Raw genomic sequence first — 17,516 nt, 5'->3', positions numbered from 1 at the left:
TTTAATTTCACAGTAAGTTATCCCATTGTGCTGTTGTGAATGACAGAAAGGTGTTAGACAATAGGCTGAGTCTGTGGGGACAGCTGTCTGTAGCCAACCCTCTAATTAAACACATGTGGAATAAAGTCTGAAACGAATGTGGAACAAAAGCAGAGGTACAGTGGATCTTCATTAAACGGACCTTTTTGCGTCTGTATGATGAGGGGCACAGCACCACGGCGAGTGATTATTCCAGTCTACAGATTGCTCGCTGAAGCGTGGACAAAGGCTCGACAGCCACCTCTTTCCATTTATCATGTTTTTGTTGTTTAAATATGCTTGGGACAGTTTCAAACAGCCATTTAGCCCATGTTTTGCATACGAAAAGCCTGTTGTTTCACTGATATTTTTACACAGTCGATCATTAAAATGTGTTTGATGTGTCAGAACATCATGAAAATATCATGAGACAGATTGCGAGCACAATGCTTGAGTTCTGGACATTTCTTTGATGTCTTTGACGCCAAACACCTGTCGTTTGTGGAAAGTCTTTGTTTATTCAAGTCTTCATGTCAGGAATGAATGTGTCTCAATTCGCATACTTATGCTACGCACTGAAAGTATGTACTTTGCTTATGATTGTAAATTACATTTACATTACATAACACTTTTAGAATGTACTACATTCATACTATAGAATATATATTATGCATATTTTTGCATGAACTTGTCTATTTATCAAAATGTGCTCAAACAAATTATTTTTTTGACAAATTTCAAGATATTTTTTACACAAACTTGTATTATGCAAAACTATTGTTTTTATTTGAGGTCATTTGACAACAATGTGTTTCACTAACCATTTAAAGTGTGGTATATTTGAGTGAAACAGCTTCTTGAATAAGAAAAAAATGTAGGGAGGGACTTGATTTTGTCAACCAGGAATTGATTGGATGGTTATGGTTTGCTATTGGTCGATCTCATGTGAGTGACAGGTTGTCCCGCCCCTCACACCTATAAACACATCATCAGAGAAGAGAAGAGATGTTGCTGCAAGAGGGCGGGGAATTTTGATTAAAGATTACGAGAGCACATGAATTTTAAAGAAAATAATGATGTGCATGGATAAAACATTTTAAATAAATATGGCAATATACCACTGACTTTAAAAACACAATGTATGTTGCACAGTATTTTTAGTATGTATTCCATTTCCAAACTGTATCTAGCTAAATTCATTACCCAAAATTTAATTTGGGTTAGATTACCCCAAAATTTAAATTTTGTCATCTTTTTCTTAAATCAAACCTTAGGTCGTTCCAAAACTGTATGACTTGCTCTCTTCTGCAAAAGAAAATATTTTGAAGAGCGTTGGGGTACAAACAATGTTGGACCCCATTGACTCTCATTGAGTAGACTCAAAAATTGAGTAGAAATGATGACAGAATTTTTCATCATCACTTTAAAGTCAGATTTTAAGTTAAACTTAAATTAATTTGAAACCTTAACATATATTATTAATTACTGTACAGTTAAAAACTGTAGTGACAGTATCAGCTGTGTATTCGACACCATTTTTCTACAGCTGAAAAAATTAAAAATAGCACAGTCACAAACTCTTCTTCCCATCCTCAAGGGGTTGTGGCTTTTGTCATCCAAACAAAGCATGCACGAATGCACACTTCGAAATCCATCCTGGCACCTTTGGCTCACTGCTCTACGAACTATAATTTGGGATGCACTAATTCTAATCTCACATACTGTTTATGACAGATAGTATGTGAATTGGGATGCAGCATGTGTTATCATTTCTCGTTTTTTAGCTCTGTGTCTTGACGCAAGAGGGGCCATATCTCGTGCTTTCCACGGTCAGGGCAAACGCGATCACAGCCGAGTTAAATGAGCTTTTACTTCACCCCACGGTTATGACTCTCCCTGTCAGACGCTCACTTTAAAGACGGCACGTCCTTCCCGCTTAACAGACAGAGATGACACATCTATGAGCATGCACAGACCTTTAATGCAATGCAGTGCTCCAGAAAGCATGCTGGGAGTCATACATGCACACGCATACACAACTCTCACGTCTTTCTCCGAGTCGCTCGGACATCTTTTTCTCAGACGCACACACATACACACATTCTCATTTGGATTACAAAGCGGTCACAGACCTTCCAATGGAAGAGCCACATAAGCCCCGACAGACCGCGTGAACTGCAGTAAAAATCAGCTCTTCAGCTGTGCCGCAGTTGCATAATTGTGAATGTCGTTTCTGTGGCCGTTCTAGCTGGATGGGACACGGTAGCAAACCGCATGTTTTTTTAATGATAAGACTTAGTGCTCTGGCTCATGAAACAGCTCCAGGTACTCAATTTTTAACGGCTCGTCTTTATGTGGCATACAACTCTGCAGAGATCCCTTGCTGACTCTTAGTTTTATGGGCCAGAGACCTAGATGTTTATAGAACAGAGGAGTTTGATTGCCTCTTGCCAAAAGCATCAGATGAGATTATAAAACAATAGAACAGTGAAATTCACGGTATGTGGGACGGGGGACCTTTTTTGAACTCAATATGAGTATGTTGTTGTTTTTTGACAACAAATGCGTTTCTTTAAACCTCGTGCCTAATTAGGTGAACCAAGCAATCAAAATGTGGGAAATTAATGTGGGCCTTAATCCATGAATAAGCTTTGGCCAAAAACATCCCCTATGCAGACACAACTTTTTGTATCTAGTCACCTTCATTTATATAGCGCTTTTTAACAATATAGATTGTTTCAAAGCAGCTTTACAGTGATAATAGGAAATTACAATAACAGAGATTGTTTTGGCTTTACAACAGCTCTAGAATAAAGTTATTGTCCAGCTAAAGTTAGTTTTGATTGATTGATTCACTTCCGTTGCAAAGATCATTAGGTATGAAATGTGAAAATCTCTGCGCAAACCTCAAAAACACAAACCCGTGAAAACACTGACGGCGTGCTCATGCACATCACGTGTTTAGTCTATAGGAATGCGTGTTTGATTATACTGTATATGTGCACAGGCGTGTAGTCCTTCTTTACAAACCAACCCTCAACAAACTACTTGTCTGGCCTTAAACATTTATAATAAATAATTTTTTATCGCTTCCGCGTAGCCACGTGAACCGGAATTATCCCGACAACGTTTTATCTGTACTGAGGTAAAGGGAAGGGAAGGAGGCCTTAACAGGGGATGGACTGCTTGACACTTCAGGACTGCGTTGTCATCGTGTCCAGGCGCAGATCCTTCATCAGATCTGGATACGGCCTGGATCCGACGGACTGCGGTAAACCTCGGGATAAACAGAGAGACTAATATTAGCGTAAACACCATCCTTCTTATGATGTAACAAGTACATCAGGATTTATGGGAAGTGTTCCCGATTCCGGCTGACCTAATCTATGCATCCTAACATTGAATTATAGAAGTCTATAATGTGTTATGTGTATGCTAGGTCAAAGAGATGTGTTTTTAAGTCTAGATTTGAACTGAATCTACTTAATCTAGAATCTACTCAACCTGCATGTGCCAATCAAATCTCAAGATTTAAGGGTGCACTAGAGTTCCCTTTAAATGCATGTGACATTAAACCTTTTTATTTTATAGCGTTTTATTATTGGGGTACAGTAGCTGCTAGAAACATGTCAAAAGTTTATCTTTACAAACTTAATACCAAATACAAAACTTTGCAAACTTGCTCAGCATGATTTTCTTCAAACTATTAAACTGAATGCAGAAGATTACAATTTAATGCAGTGGTTCTCAGTTGGCTTTGCTTCAGTATCCCATATTTAATGTAAAGCTTTTCTTTTACCTTGCATCACAACCTGTCCATGTTGACATTATTACAAATAGAAGTGACGAATGAATCTGCGGCAAATACAGCAGAGTTTGAAGAACAACATTTACTGTAAGCATTTTATCCTCCATTTAAAAGTTTAAAAGCTTGTTTATTTTGCTATCCTAATGTGCTATCCTAGTGCTAACAGAAGCACATGACATGATCACATGACGGGATATTGGAATCACATGACAAACAGGAAGCATGACTATGAAAACTACAAAATAAAAGACATGAAAACATAAACATTAACTAAAAACCAAACGTGACACCTAATATGCACAATTTAGCATACGTTTTTTCCCCTTCTGCTATCAGAACAGACCTGCAACCCACCAGTCAATGCATGTTTTTGCACCCATTGCAGCAAATCGTTCTTGCATCATGCCATGAATTGTCTTCTGATGCATAAAATTGAGCTTGTGTATTTAGAAGTGTTTGTATTCACATACTTGCGTAAGTGTGTTTCTGGCCTTAATTACTCTGTCTTTGCCCTGAGCCGTTAAACCGAGTCTGCAGGTCTAGAAACACATCAGGCTCTTACAGTAGCTGCAAAATTAGAGGACCTTTTGGTACAATAAGCTGCTGGCTTCCGTTCATAAAACTCAAATTGAGTTTGTAAGAGAAAGTGAAAGCAAATCACCAGGGCAAATGTTTGACAGTAAAAGTTTTGAGAACTGAAAGCACTTTGCGAGGTGCATATGTGAGCATTAGTCATTTAGAAATTGCATGCAATGGGAATGGGTCAATGGAGAGATTATATTTTGATCTAAGTTTGCTACATGTTTCTTTGTGAATAAGTAATCATTGCATTAGTTGATCTAAAGAATCTACGTGTCTACAGGCACCTTAGCTGTCAGAGTTTCCTCTAATTGCCGTTATTGTGAGTTAAATGGTCAGTAATTGCACTGTCGTCTGTGGTAGTTAATTCAAGTGAGAAAATTGTGGCTATTTTTTGTTGAACTTTAGGGAATGCTTTTATGTGAACTTTTTCATGTCATTTGCTATTATTATGCATCGAGACACTGAATTATCAGGCTGTCAGCAATACAATTTTCACTTGCCAGTGTGAAGTCCTTCGGTCTCTCCTTATTGAATGATGTATTTGTGTGAAATCACCCTTATAGGCCTATTAGTTGCTTATAGTTGCACAGCATGCACAATTCGGTGAAATGCTGTTAGTTTTAACTTGAATCGATCTGTTCAAATAAAAATAAATAAATATAATGCATTTACCAAAGAAGTTCATGTAAAGTTATATCCAGTATTTCAATGCCTGTTATGAGCATGTGAAGCCAGTAAACATGTAAACCTTCTCTGTTTACATAGAGGAAAATCCAAACAAAGCATTATGTCAGAAGTTCATCCGCTGAACAGTCCCACCGCTTAAAGGATTATTACAACTTTGCAGCTCAAAAAACACATTTTGTATTGAAGAATTAATATAAGTGCTGTGCTTCAACAAAAAGCTGCACGTTTGTGCTTTTAAAACTTCCATTGAATGTTCATTTTTAATAAATAAATAAATAAATAAATGCTTGTTTTTACAAACCGAGGGATGAGTTGAATTATTTCTGTGGTAAAGGACGGCACTGCACAGATGCTGTTGAAAGAGCTGAACTTGTATTGAACCTGGAACATTCCTTTAAGGAAATAGGCTAAAAGCTCACTTCATTTCATGCCAGCGGAAAAGCATTTGCTCAGATGTTCAAGAATAGTGTGTCGGATTTGGTAAACCTATGGCAAATATGTCTCTCCCTCCGTCAAGCGAGAGATTTATATCCATCAATATTGAGTCACCCTAGAGCAAGACCTTCAAAACACGGTCTATCCAGGGGACAGAAAGACATCACTATACGATATGGTAAACATTGTTCAAATATTGAGATAATAATAATAATATGTTTATTTTATATAGCGCCTTTCTGAGGACTCAAGGTCGCTTTACAATAATTACAAATACACATAACATAGAAACATGACATAGAGACAATACATATAAACTGTGAAGGATAATATAGTAGAGGTATAGTACATATAGAATCAGAACATTCAGGGGTCAGGGAAACAAGTGACAAAAAGATGTGTTTTAATGTGGGTTTTGAAGTCTTGTAGTGATGAGAGACTGGGATTTGTTGTGGAATTGAATTCCAGAGAGTTGGCGCAGCGGTGCAAAAAGCCCTTCCACCAAATGATGATAGTTTGTGCCGTGGGATTGTCAACAGACCGGTATCGGATGATCTAAGTGTGCGGACAGGTGTGTATGTATGGATGAGGTCAGAGATATAGTTTGGGGCAAGACCATGGAGTGCTTTTAATGTAATAAGGAGTATCTTGTACTGAATGCGATAGCGGATGGGTAACCAATGTAGACTGCGTAAGATGGGAGTAATGTGGGAAGATTTCTTAGTGTAAGTGAGGACTCTGGCGGCAGAGTTCTGGATATATTGAATTTTATTTAATGATGAATTTGGTAGGCCATAGAAAAGAGAATTGCAGTAGTCAAGCCGCAAACTGATGAAAGCATGAACTAGGGTCTCAGCATCACTGATGGTTTTATTGCGATATTGCGAAGGTGGAAGAAGGCAGATTTAGTGAGCGAGGAGATGTGAGGAAGAAAGGAAAGGGAGGAATCAAAGATTATACCCAGGTTTTTGACAGTGGTGGAAGGTTGAACTGGAACTCCAGCAATATTGAGACTGTCAACACAGACCCAGGATGTAGTTTGAGGTGAACCAATAAGAAGTAAATCTGTTTTGTCTGTGTTGAGTTTGAGAAAATTACTGGTCATCCAAGCATTTATTTCATCAATACAAGCTGATATGGAAAGTGCTGGGAAAGGAGCATTGCGTTGGGAATGGATGTATAGTTGGGTATCGTCTGCGCAACAGTGGAATTTGAAGCCATGATGACGGATGATATCACATAGTGGAAGCATGTAGATAATGAAGAGAAGATGCCCAAGAACAGAACCCTGAGGAACACCGTGCGGGACAGAGTAATGCTGGCGATCAGACAGGTAGGAGGTGAACCAGGATAGGGCAGTTCCAGAAATACCAAGAGCAGAGAGTCGTGAAATGAGAATACTATGAGAGATTGTATCAAATGCAGAGGAAATGTCTAGGAGAATTAGAATACTGGTGGAGCCGGAGTCAGTGGCGACAAGGAGATCATTAACAACCCTAAGAAGTGCAGTCTCAGTGCTGTGGAGGGTGTGAAAACCAGATTGAAAACATTCATAAAGGTTGTTGGATGACAAATGAGTTTGAAGTTGAACAGCAACCACTTTCTCAAGCAGTTTTGAAAGAAATGGTAAGTTAGAAATAGGTCGGTAGTTGGCCATGTCAGAGGGGTCGAGGCCAGGTTTCTTTAGGACAGGAGTGACGGCAGCAGTTTTAAGTTCCAGAGGAACAACACCAGTGCTTAGAAGTTGAGTGATGAGAAGTGAAATCGATGGTGAAATAACGGGTGCACATTTTTTGAGTAGAGTAGTAGGAGCAGGATCAAGATGACAGGAAGATGAGTTTGCTTTGTTAATTAGCTCAGAGATATAAGCAGGGGTTGGAGGGGCAAAAGCAGTGAGAGTACCAAATGTAGAAGAGGTGGGGAAGACATGTGTAAGAACAGTAGAGGTAGTGGATGGGAAGAGAGTATAAATTCTATCAGTCTTACTTTTAAAGAAGTGCAGAAATGACTCACAGAGGTCTGCTGAGTTACTCATAGGGGGTGCAGGAGGGTTGGTGAGTTTGTTGACTATAGAAAACAGTGTTTTTGGTCGAGAGGATGCATTGTTAATGATGGTAGTAGTAACTCGAGCGCGCAGTATTTATAGCAGATTTGTAGAACTGAATATGGTCATTGTAAGCAGTAAGGTGAACAGTTAAACCAGTTTTCCTGTACAGGCGTTCAAGACGACGACCAGCTGTTTTTAGATTGCGAAGTGCAGGGGTAAACCAGGGAGACGTGTGCGTAGAAGGCACAAATCTACTTTTAAGAGGGGCGTGGATATTGAGGGCAGTGGAAATACAGGCATTATAATGATGACTTTGAATATACAAGATTTAATTGTGCTTTGTAACAATACTTTTTGGTTTTATTTATAACAACTGATTAGTTCAAGAAATTACTCCTCCTCTCAGGTTATTTTTAATACAAGAGTCGCAAGACAACAGCAGTTGCGTTTTTATGAAACGAGTATGCGATGTATCATCTTATATGATGATGAATGCAGTTAATTCAATAAAGGATTCATCAGACTAAATCATCAAACATTATCAGACAGAGTTAGTAAGTATTTTTGATTGAGTCATTAAAAGGAGTGATTCAAAAGATTAATTTGGTTATGAATCAGACTACACTGGTTGTATGATTTGTTTTTGATTCACTAAAATGAACTGCTTCAAAAGATTTGAATTTGAATTTGTTTATGAATTGGACTACAATGGTCACTGTGTTGGTCTATGGGTTTGTTATTGTGTGCAGTGTGTTAATGTGTGTTTTTTGTGTGGTTGCTTGTTGGTCTGCTCACAAGTCTCTACGATATTGTTTGTTTTTTTTTTGGTAAAAACATGTGCTGCCATTTTTAACTTGAATGTGCAAGTTTTCTGGTGTCAGCCATTTGAAATGGCAACCTGGTATTTGTTTTCATATTTTTTTCAATTTATTATCATAAACACACTGGGTTGTAGTGCAAGTTTTACCATTTAGCCTACTGCATTTTGTTACTCTTCTGTCAAGTGTGGCAGTTGAAAAGAGATGCATAACGCAGATATCTAACAAAGATACTTTAATAAACAGGAAAATACATGAATAATAATCACACTAACCACACAAAGGGTACGTTTACACGACACCGTTATCAACTAAAAACGGAAAACTTTTTATGTTTTTGCCGTACATTTACATGACAACAGTGTTTTGGTAGTCTGAAAAGCATGCTTTTGAAATCGAGTTTCAAAGTGCAAGTTACTGTAAACTATAGCGTTATCATCTCCATGTAAACAACAAAAACACAAATTTGTGAAAACAGTGATGTCATGCGCATGTGTATTATGTGTTCAGTTTATAGGCATGTAATGTTTCTTTACAAAGTGACATCGCCAACTACTGGCCTGGCATGAATAATACAGTGTTTTTAGCATAGACTGTAAAAAAAGATGGACGACGCCCCTTCGCTCTCTTCCATTGATGAGAACTGAAGCCGCCAGAGTCCCGATATGGCGCTGACATATTGGATCTTGAGTCTGCGCAGTAGCAATCTCGGGACCAGACCTGCGCAGTAGTGAGCAGGAAGTAAAGCCGCGAAATCAACGCTCCGCCCTCACTCTCGCAGAATGCACTCAGGGAGAGAGGATTCTGCACACTTTTTTAAAAATTGATTGCAGTACGTCAAGAGGCTTGTTAAAAAAAAGTAAATACAATCTCCTCAGTCCTCCGAAGATCCCGAAAAAATGTCCGTTGGTGCTTCAGTGACTACTTCGCTCAGAGAACCTGTCAATCACAGCTGTCAGTCATGACGTTACACCACCGCATCACGTAACTAACTAAAAAACAACTTATTTTTGAAACAGACACTTGAACTAACATCAGCGTGATAAAAACGACAGCAAATGAAAGAAACCACCTTTGGAAAAAGATATTTGAAGTGTAATTTAATTGTTTAGTTGGTCTCACGTCCCGTTGAATAACATGGGGAGGCGGGGCTTATGACCTATACTAGGACCAGTCACCAAGGGGCGATCGAGACGTTTTGGCTTCACTTTTCAGGGCTTGTGCGGCACGCTTGGTTTTTAGTCGTTTTGCGGATCCTTGTGAAAGAGGATTGTTTTGACAATGTTGTCGTTTATGCAAAAAAAAAAAAAAAACGAAAGAAAAACTTTTTAGTACACCGTTGTCGTGTAAACATACCCTTAATCATGATGACGTGAACCGACAGAGGATTGAACAAAACAGGAGAATTTAAACTAGATACACACTGTAAAAAGTGACCAGTTGGATCAACTTAAAAAAATACTTCAATACGCCATGTCGTAATTACCGTAAATAAAGCTCTGTATGCTTTCGAATTGCTCTCGCGGTACATTTATGTCATGCACCGATCGGTCTGCACAGCGCCGCTTCAAGTCGAACACACAAGTTCTACAAGCCCATGATGGCTTTTTACAGTTCAGAATCGTTACGGTAATTACGACATGGCTTGAATGCACCTTCAGTAATCATGGAAATGAGAACTAAACTGAAAGGAAACACAGGAACATGAACAAAAATACAATAAAACATAACATTACCATGCAATCTTCTAGTTATCTACCTAAAGTGGCTCATGAAATCAGAAGTTTTACACATTCACAGTAAATAGCTTACTTGCGTATTGAAAACTTAAAGTTGAAGTACGGATCCCTCTTTCTTTTAGTGTAGGACTAATGATTTTTTTCTGCTTGTTTTAACATCTGCTAAGCTAAAATTCATCTAATCACTTGAAAATTTGAGGAATCATTCATGTCTGTATTTATTGTTTAAATCTCTAAACTTGAGTATGAGCATTAGTTTGCAAAAACCTCTAATAAGGCATATCCAGGGGGCAAATATCATAATAAACAATGTTTGGATGTTTACAGTTATGTAAATTTTTTTAAAGATTAGCCTATTTATAGCAATGAATGTAGTCAAGGTCTTTATTAACCATGAAACTTCTACATTTTAAATAAATGTAGTGTTGGTAAACTTGAAAAGCTTGAAAAGTGAAGTTTTTGAAGAACATGCTGAGCGTTTTCTTTATCATATGTTCGTTTGGAGAGCAGAAGTCTTGGATCAAAGCTTCTAATTAACTGCCGTGTCTAATTAATCAAGAAAATTGCTCTAGGCTGCCAATGATTCATGAATGTGCTTTCAGCAAAGGGTATTTAAGAGTCGTCTCAAACTTCATGCGAACTGTGTTCGGGTCATTTGAGGAAGACCAGTGGCGACATCATGATGGATTGATTTGTTGTTGTAGAAAAAGACAGACAACAGATCAACTCCTTGAGGATAGTTGTACTGCTGCTCTTTCATAGATCTGGAAACGTATTAGCATTCTTCCATTGAAGTATCCACTTCCTTTTTCTTCCTTTCTTTTTATCTAGTTTATACTTCAGTTATGGCATTCTCGACTATGAATGAATATTGGTTGAATTCATGACAAATAGCTTGTGATGTTCCTCAATTGCTTGTCAAACCATCTGCTAAATGAATAAATTTAATGTCTCAGATGTTTCTCCTAAAAGTCCTTTGTTAGCAGACAATCGATGACCTATAGTAAGAGCTATAAAATAAATGTGGATAGGAATTCAGATCATTTGGTGTTGGAAGAATTTGATACGAAATTAGTGATATCTCTGACTTGTTGTCTTGTCAAACCTGAGCAAGATTTGCGATATATTTTAGAGGAGATACATGGGATCACATGAGATCTTTTTCCTCAATATAAACATCTAAAAAGTAGAACACTTAATCGGAAGTCTCCATTCGAATTCCATTTAATTTGATAAACAACCCAGCAAGCAATAGCTGTCATTTCATTGTCTCGGTTAACTATAGACCCGATGTAGTCCGGCTATGAGTAACCCACTTCTAGACAAAATAACCTTTAATTTGGTTACATGTCGTTTTTGCCAAAATAACTTGCAAAGTCAACAGTGATTACAAGGTGTTTTGTTTCATTTCTTTGACATGTTCTATGCGTAGCCTGTGCATCTATTCTTGGGCTATGCTATGGTTAGATGTCTATTACATTTTCACTGATAGCCCAATATTGTTTTAGCCTAGACGTCAAAGCTGTGTTTGGACCGCTATTAGACGTCTTTTAAACACAGAACTGCTCGCTGGGAACTGGGATGTTAAAGACCACATGATATTACTTTATGAGTCTGTATTTCTGTCCTATGCTGATATATTTCCTATTGAAACCGAAATTAGGTACAGGACATATCGAAGAGCTTTAATTTTGATTTCTTTTGTGAATTTTCTTGCAAATGGCGAACAGATTGACAATCATAAGCATTGACACATAATACAAACACACAAAAATACTACATGCACATCATTGAAATTAGGGCTTTTGTTGGGTGCGTGGACACAGATCAGGGGCAGACAGCAGCCATTACTGTGATTAAAAGGTTGGATTTGGATTGTGACGGCTCTGATGAGAGGTAGTGAACGTTGCTGTTATGGAGTCACTAGTGCAGACTATTAAATACTTCTGTCTGAGCCAGAGACCTGTCCAGCTGGGGAATCAGACTAGTGGGGAATCATACCCCCAAAATGGGGTGCAGTAAAATTTAGCACTGTGAAGTCTATTGAATTTTGACGCGAGGAGCAACTGGCAACCAGTGCAATTTTGTGAGGAGAGGAGTGACGTGTGCTCTCTTCGGCTCGTTAAAGACCACTCTAGCTGCAGAATTTTGCATCAGTTGCAGAGGTTTGATAGTGCAAGCTGGAAGACCTGCCAGGAGAGCATTACAGTAGTCCAGTCTGGATAGAACAAGTGCTTGGACAAGGAGTTGTGTAGCATGCTCTGATAGAAAGGGCCTGATCCTCCTGATGTTGTATAAGGCACATCTGCAGGACTGGGCAGTTCTTGCAATGTGGTCTGTGAAGTTCAATTGATCATCAATTACAACTCCAAGGTTCCTGGCTGACCTTGATGGAGTTATGGATGACGAGCCTAGCTGAATGGAGAAGTTGTGGTGTAGTGTTGGGTTGGCCGGGACCACAAGCAACTCTGTATTCGCAAGGTTTAGTTGAAGGTGATGGTCCTTCATCCAGCCAGAAATGTCTGTCAGGCAAGCTGAGATGCGAGCAGCTACAGCTACCGTCCATTAGTTAAACTCCCCCTGTAGTCAATAATTTTATCCCTTAAAACTCATCTCTGATCACCAAAATGACATATTTAAGTGTATTTTCCTTGAAAAAAAATTATTCATGCCTTAAAATAGCTTGAATGCAACTCTACACCTTTGCCTCATTTAGTATACGTGGTTCTATGAATATGCAAATTAGCCCTGCACTCGTTGACGATCACACGTTGACGTGATTGGTTACAAGGTAGTTTGTGACGTCAGAAACACCATGCAGCGATTCTGTCTGTCTGTCTGTAATTTTTTTATGTACATTTGAACAAATCTGTCATGAAACAAGTTTTTATGACAGACACCATTTAAATTATTACATTTCAACAACAAATTGGAGTGGAAACAGTAATATCAGAAAGTTGAAATAAAAACTGGGTAATGTGCAATTTAAATGTTTGTAAACAGCTCTTGTTTTAAATTTAATGTTAATTATTATATTTAAAAATACATAGCGATTAAATTTAATAATTGTTTGGGCTCTGTTCTCAATTTTAACCTGTAATATCATAGTAATGTACTAAGCGAGAGGGTGTCATGTACAGTTTACAGCATTAATCACTAGATTAGTCATTGACATGCACCTAAAATATTTTCAAATGAATCGAATCGAGATGGGAATCTAAAAAAGGGGCTTGTGAATTAGATTGTGAAATCTGCGTAATCGCCCAGTCCGCGTAACATGGTACCACCACAGTACTTTTTTTGTAAAGGCCTGTTATCTGATTCATTTCATCAGTTCATTAGTGGAGTGCTCCATGACCTGAATTGGGTGTGTCAGATTTTTTAGACACTTGTAATGTGCAGGATTGTGAAACGCTAAGTTAAAGTTTCATTCGCGGGGGCCGCCGGACATAATCAGTGTTAAATGAATTCTTCTCCTTCCCCCCTCCTGATCTCTGTATCTCTCTCCTCCTGTGCTTAACTTAATTTGACTAAAACCCCTCTTATCCTCACAGATAATCTGTCAAATGGATTGTTGATTCATCCATCTACCTGTTGTAAGTCTGCCCCATACGGCTCACCCACATGCCGAGACCTCGCTTACCTTCTGTGCATTAGCTGACGAGACACAATCGTTGCTCCACTTTCACTGCTATAAAAAGAGGGAGTCGATCTAGGTTTATCAGTCACTGGGTGAACCGAGCGACCAATCATGATGACACCAACAGCGGGCATCTGCGTTTGCTCCAGACAAATGATGTAATAGTGCTGATAATTCACTACAACATTTTGTTGTCAAAGCTTGAGTGGCCTATGAAAGTATGAAGTACCATGCTAACACTCATTTGGGCCAAAGTAACAACTTTTTTGTCACATTTTATTTCATTTGGTTTCAGCAATGATGCATTAAATTGATCATTAAAGGCATTTATAATGTTATAAAAGATTTATATTTTAAATAAATACTGTTATATTGATCTTTCTATTTAATTCTGAATATAATCTATCATGGTTTCCACAAATATATTAAGTAACACAACGGTTTTCAACATTGATAATAAGAAATGTTTCTTGAGCAGCAAATCAGCATATTAGAATGATTTCTGAAGGATCATGTGACACTTATCGGTTCAAAAAACGCCCACAGAACCTCTCACAATGCAACTTTGACATCGTAGGATGTCCTGTTACTTTATCCTCTACAGTAAAAGACCTGGGTGTTATACTCGATTGTAACCTGTCTTTTGAAAATCATATTTCATATGTTACAAAAACAGCCTTTTTCCACCTTAGAAACATTGCTAAGCTACGTAATATGCTATCAGTTTCTGATGCAGAAAAGTTAGTTCATGCATTCATGACCTCGAGACTAGATTACTGTAATGCTTTATTAGCTGGTTGTCCTGCATCCTCAATAAACAAACTACAGTTAGTCCAAAATGCCGCCGCTAGAGTTCTTACTAGATCAAGAAAATATTATCATATAACACCGATTTTATCATCACTACATTGGTTACCTATAAAGTTCCGTATTAATTACAAGGTATTGCTACTGACTTATAAAGCCCTAAACAGCTTAGCTCCAGTCTATTTAACGGATCTTCTATCGCCCTTTAATCCATCGCGCTCTTTAAGATCAATAAATTCGAGGCTTTTGGTCATACCTAGGATATCCAGATCAACCAAAGGAGGGAGAGCATTTTCATTTGGCTCCGAAACTCTGGAAGTCTTCCTGATACTGTTCGTTGCTCGGACTCGCTCTCCCAGTTTAAAACTAGATTAAAGACGCATCTTTTCGGCCAGGCATTCATATAATATTTTTAATCTTACAGTTCAAACTACAATCCGGCCTCTAGTTCATAAATGCCAGAGGAGAACTGGCCCCCGACTGAGCCTGGGTTCTCCCAAGGTTTTTTTTTCTCCATTAGGTCACCTGATGGAGTTTTTTCGGTTCCTTGCCACTGTTGCCTTTGGCTTGCTCAGTTGGGGATATTTTGGGGATATTTAATTTTATTTTATCAATCAATAAATTCCACTAGAAACAAACCTTGTTGTATTATTTTATTTTAATTTAATACTGTGAAGCTGCTTTGATACAATCTGTATTGTGAAAAGCGTTATACAAATATACTTGATTTGATTTGATTTGATTTGACTGATGTCTGGAGTAATGATTTACCATCACAGGAATAAATTACATTTTCAAATATATTCAAATAAAAAACAGTTATTTTTAATCATAATAATATTTTACAATATCACTGTTTTTACTGTATTTTTGATCAAATAAATGCAGCCTTCATAAGTGTTAATGTTTTTGAAAGAAGTCTCACCAACTTTTGAACAGTAATTTTTTTAATTAAGATTATTTTTCTTATTCTTTTTTTCTTTTTTTCTTTTTTTTACCATTTTCTTGTTTTAAGCATACAATATTTGGTGAGGTTTATGCTTAAAGCTGCAGTACGTAACTTTTTTGGGTTAAAAATTATCAAAAGATTTTTTTGGAGCAAGTACATAACCAACCAGTGTTCAAACTATCTGCTTGCCTTAGCTCGACTCAAAACGATAAGCTTGTAATAATGTTTTTAATTCCAGTGGTACTGGTGGATTTCCACAGGAAATTCGAGCATGGCTTTGCGTCGTTACGTCACATCTGTACACATAAAGAAGGAGTTTCGGCTAGTAGGCTATATTGCGTGTGAGGTGCGTGTGTTGGAGGTGGAGATTTTTAGCCTTTTCTCACAGCACTTGATATAATTAAACTTATAAATTTGATGGCGGATCCAGAAAGGTTCAAACAACAATCACCAGTGACAACTGGAGATTCACCCGTTGTAAAATGCAAAAGACTTCAGACTTCGGAGTGGCTACAGAAAAAAAGAGACTGCAACCGGCCCATGCGAAAACAAGGATAATATCCGAAGGGTAATAAATGTAGTCACGCAATGCTGATGTTGTTAACATTAACAATTTGAGAACAAAGTATAATTTGCACGGTTTGGCGTGATATGATAAGCGATCGTTAGATTTAATCAGCGCGATTTACTGCAATGCTTTTTTTCCCTTAGTTGGTTAGAACAAAAGTGGATATTAGTTACTTGTTCAGATTACTGTGTTCAGATTACTGAATCTGTGATTCCGAATGACATTATCATTCTCCTCAAAACATTGGATTCATCCGCGCTATGCCGTGCCGAGGCAAAACCCACGTTAAGTTGATAATAGATTTTGAACAGAGATGGCGACAAAGAGGAAAAACTACGGACTGCTAGCCTGGTAATACCAAACTCTGCTACTTCGCAGACAGAGTCTGGAAGGGCATAATTGAAAAGCGTTTTCTTTCTCGCGGGGGTGGGGGTGGGGGTGGGGGGGGGCTTGTCAGAAGTTTAAAATCATTGGTTACCCGTAAGCCAATCACATAACGTTTGGTAATGGCGTGTGTTATGCGCATGCTCAGCCGCATCTAACTTCCACTGTAAACACATGTATGATGCGAAAACAAAATCATCGAGGGAAATACCGGAGTGAACATGGCTGTGAACGACTTTTGCAGATTATGTGAAGTAAATCTACGCATCCACGGTACAATCAGCGTGTACGTCACGGCTCTCAGCCCGCCCTCTGTTCGTTGATTGGCCGGCTGTTTTGAGGCCGGAGGAAAACGGGGAAAACGGTCGCTATCTCAGACTGAGTACAGAAGCGAACTGAAATTGAGCGGAAGTACGAAGTCTGACGTAGTCAGGCTAACGAACTGCAGCTTTAAAACAAGAAATATTTGCCAGAAGGTTTAAAAAAAAAAAAAACTGAATTAAAGAAATGCTCTTAGAAATTAAGTCTTATAATCATCTCATATCTATTTATCTTGTTTTTAAGGATGTTTTGATATTTCTACTGGAAACCAGGACAAAAACACAGACTAAGAAAATGTGTTTTTTTTTTTTTTTTTTTACTTTTTCCTCCCACCTAGGGGAGTTAGCAAGATACTTGCTTTTAAAAAGGATTTTAAATCTCCTCTCATTTTGTCTTCCAGATCCCCCAGATCAGTTACGCCTCCACAGCACCAGAGCTGAGCGACAATAACCGCTATGACTTCTTCTCTCGTGTGGTACCACCAGACTCCTACCAGGCCCAAGCTATGGTGGACATCGTGAAGGCACTGGGCTGGAACTATGTGTCCACTTTAGCATCAGAGGGGAATTATGGTGAAAGTGGAGTAGATGCCTTCATTCAGATCTCTCGAGAGGCAGGTACAGTATCTGTACAGTCATCAAGCTTTGAAGCTTCTGGTGTGCTTGAGAGTCTATCGATGTAAAACACACTGCAGCATATATGATCCAGATTGG

The 17,516-nt window shown here is 38.3% G+C and overlaps 1 protein-coding gene across 1 annotated transcript in view; it reads left to right on the top strand.

Moving 5' to 3' along the window:
* The window catches only part of grm6a (glutamate receptor, metabotropic 6a), a 56,437-nt gene that overhangs the window by 12,601 nt on the left and 26,320 nt on the right, over positions 1-17,516 (top strand). Inside the window, exon 3 of the mRNA XM_084138609.1 lies at positions 17,204-17,420. Within this exon, the coding sequence (XP_083994735.1) occupies positions 17,204-17,420 (217 nt within the window). The remainder of the gene's footprint in view (positions 1-17,203; positions 17,421-17,516) is intronic.

The sequence above is a fragment of the Abramis brama genome (assembly GCF_963993115.1).
Source record: "Abramis brama genome assembly, chromosome: 16".
NCBI lineage: Eukaryota > Metazoa > Chordata > Actinopteri > Cypriniformes > Leuciscidae > Abramis > Abramis brama.
Note: the sequence above shows the minus strand (reverse complement) of the source record. Positions and strands in the feature narration are given on the sequence as shown.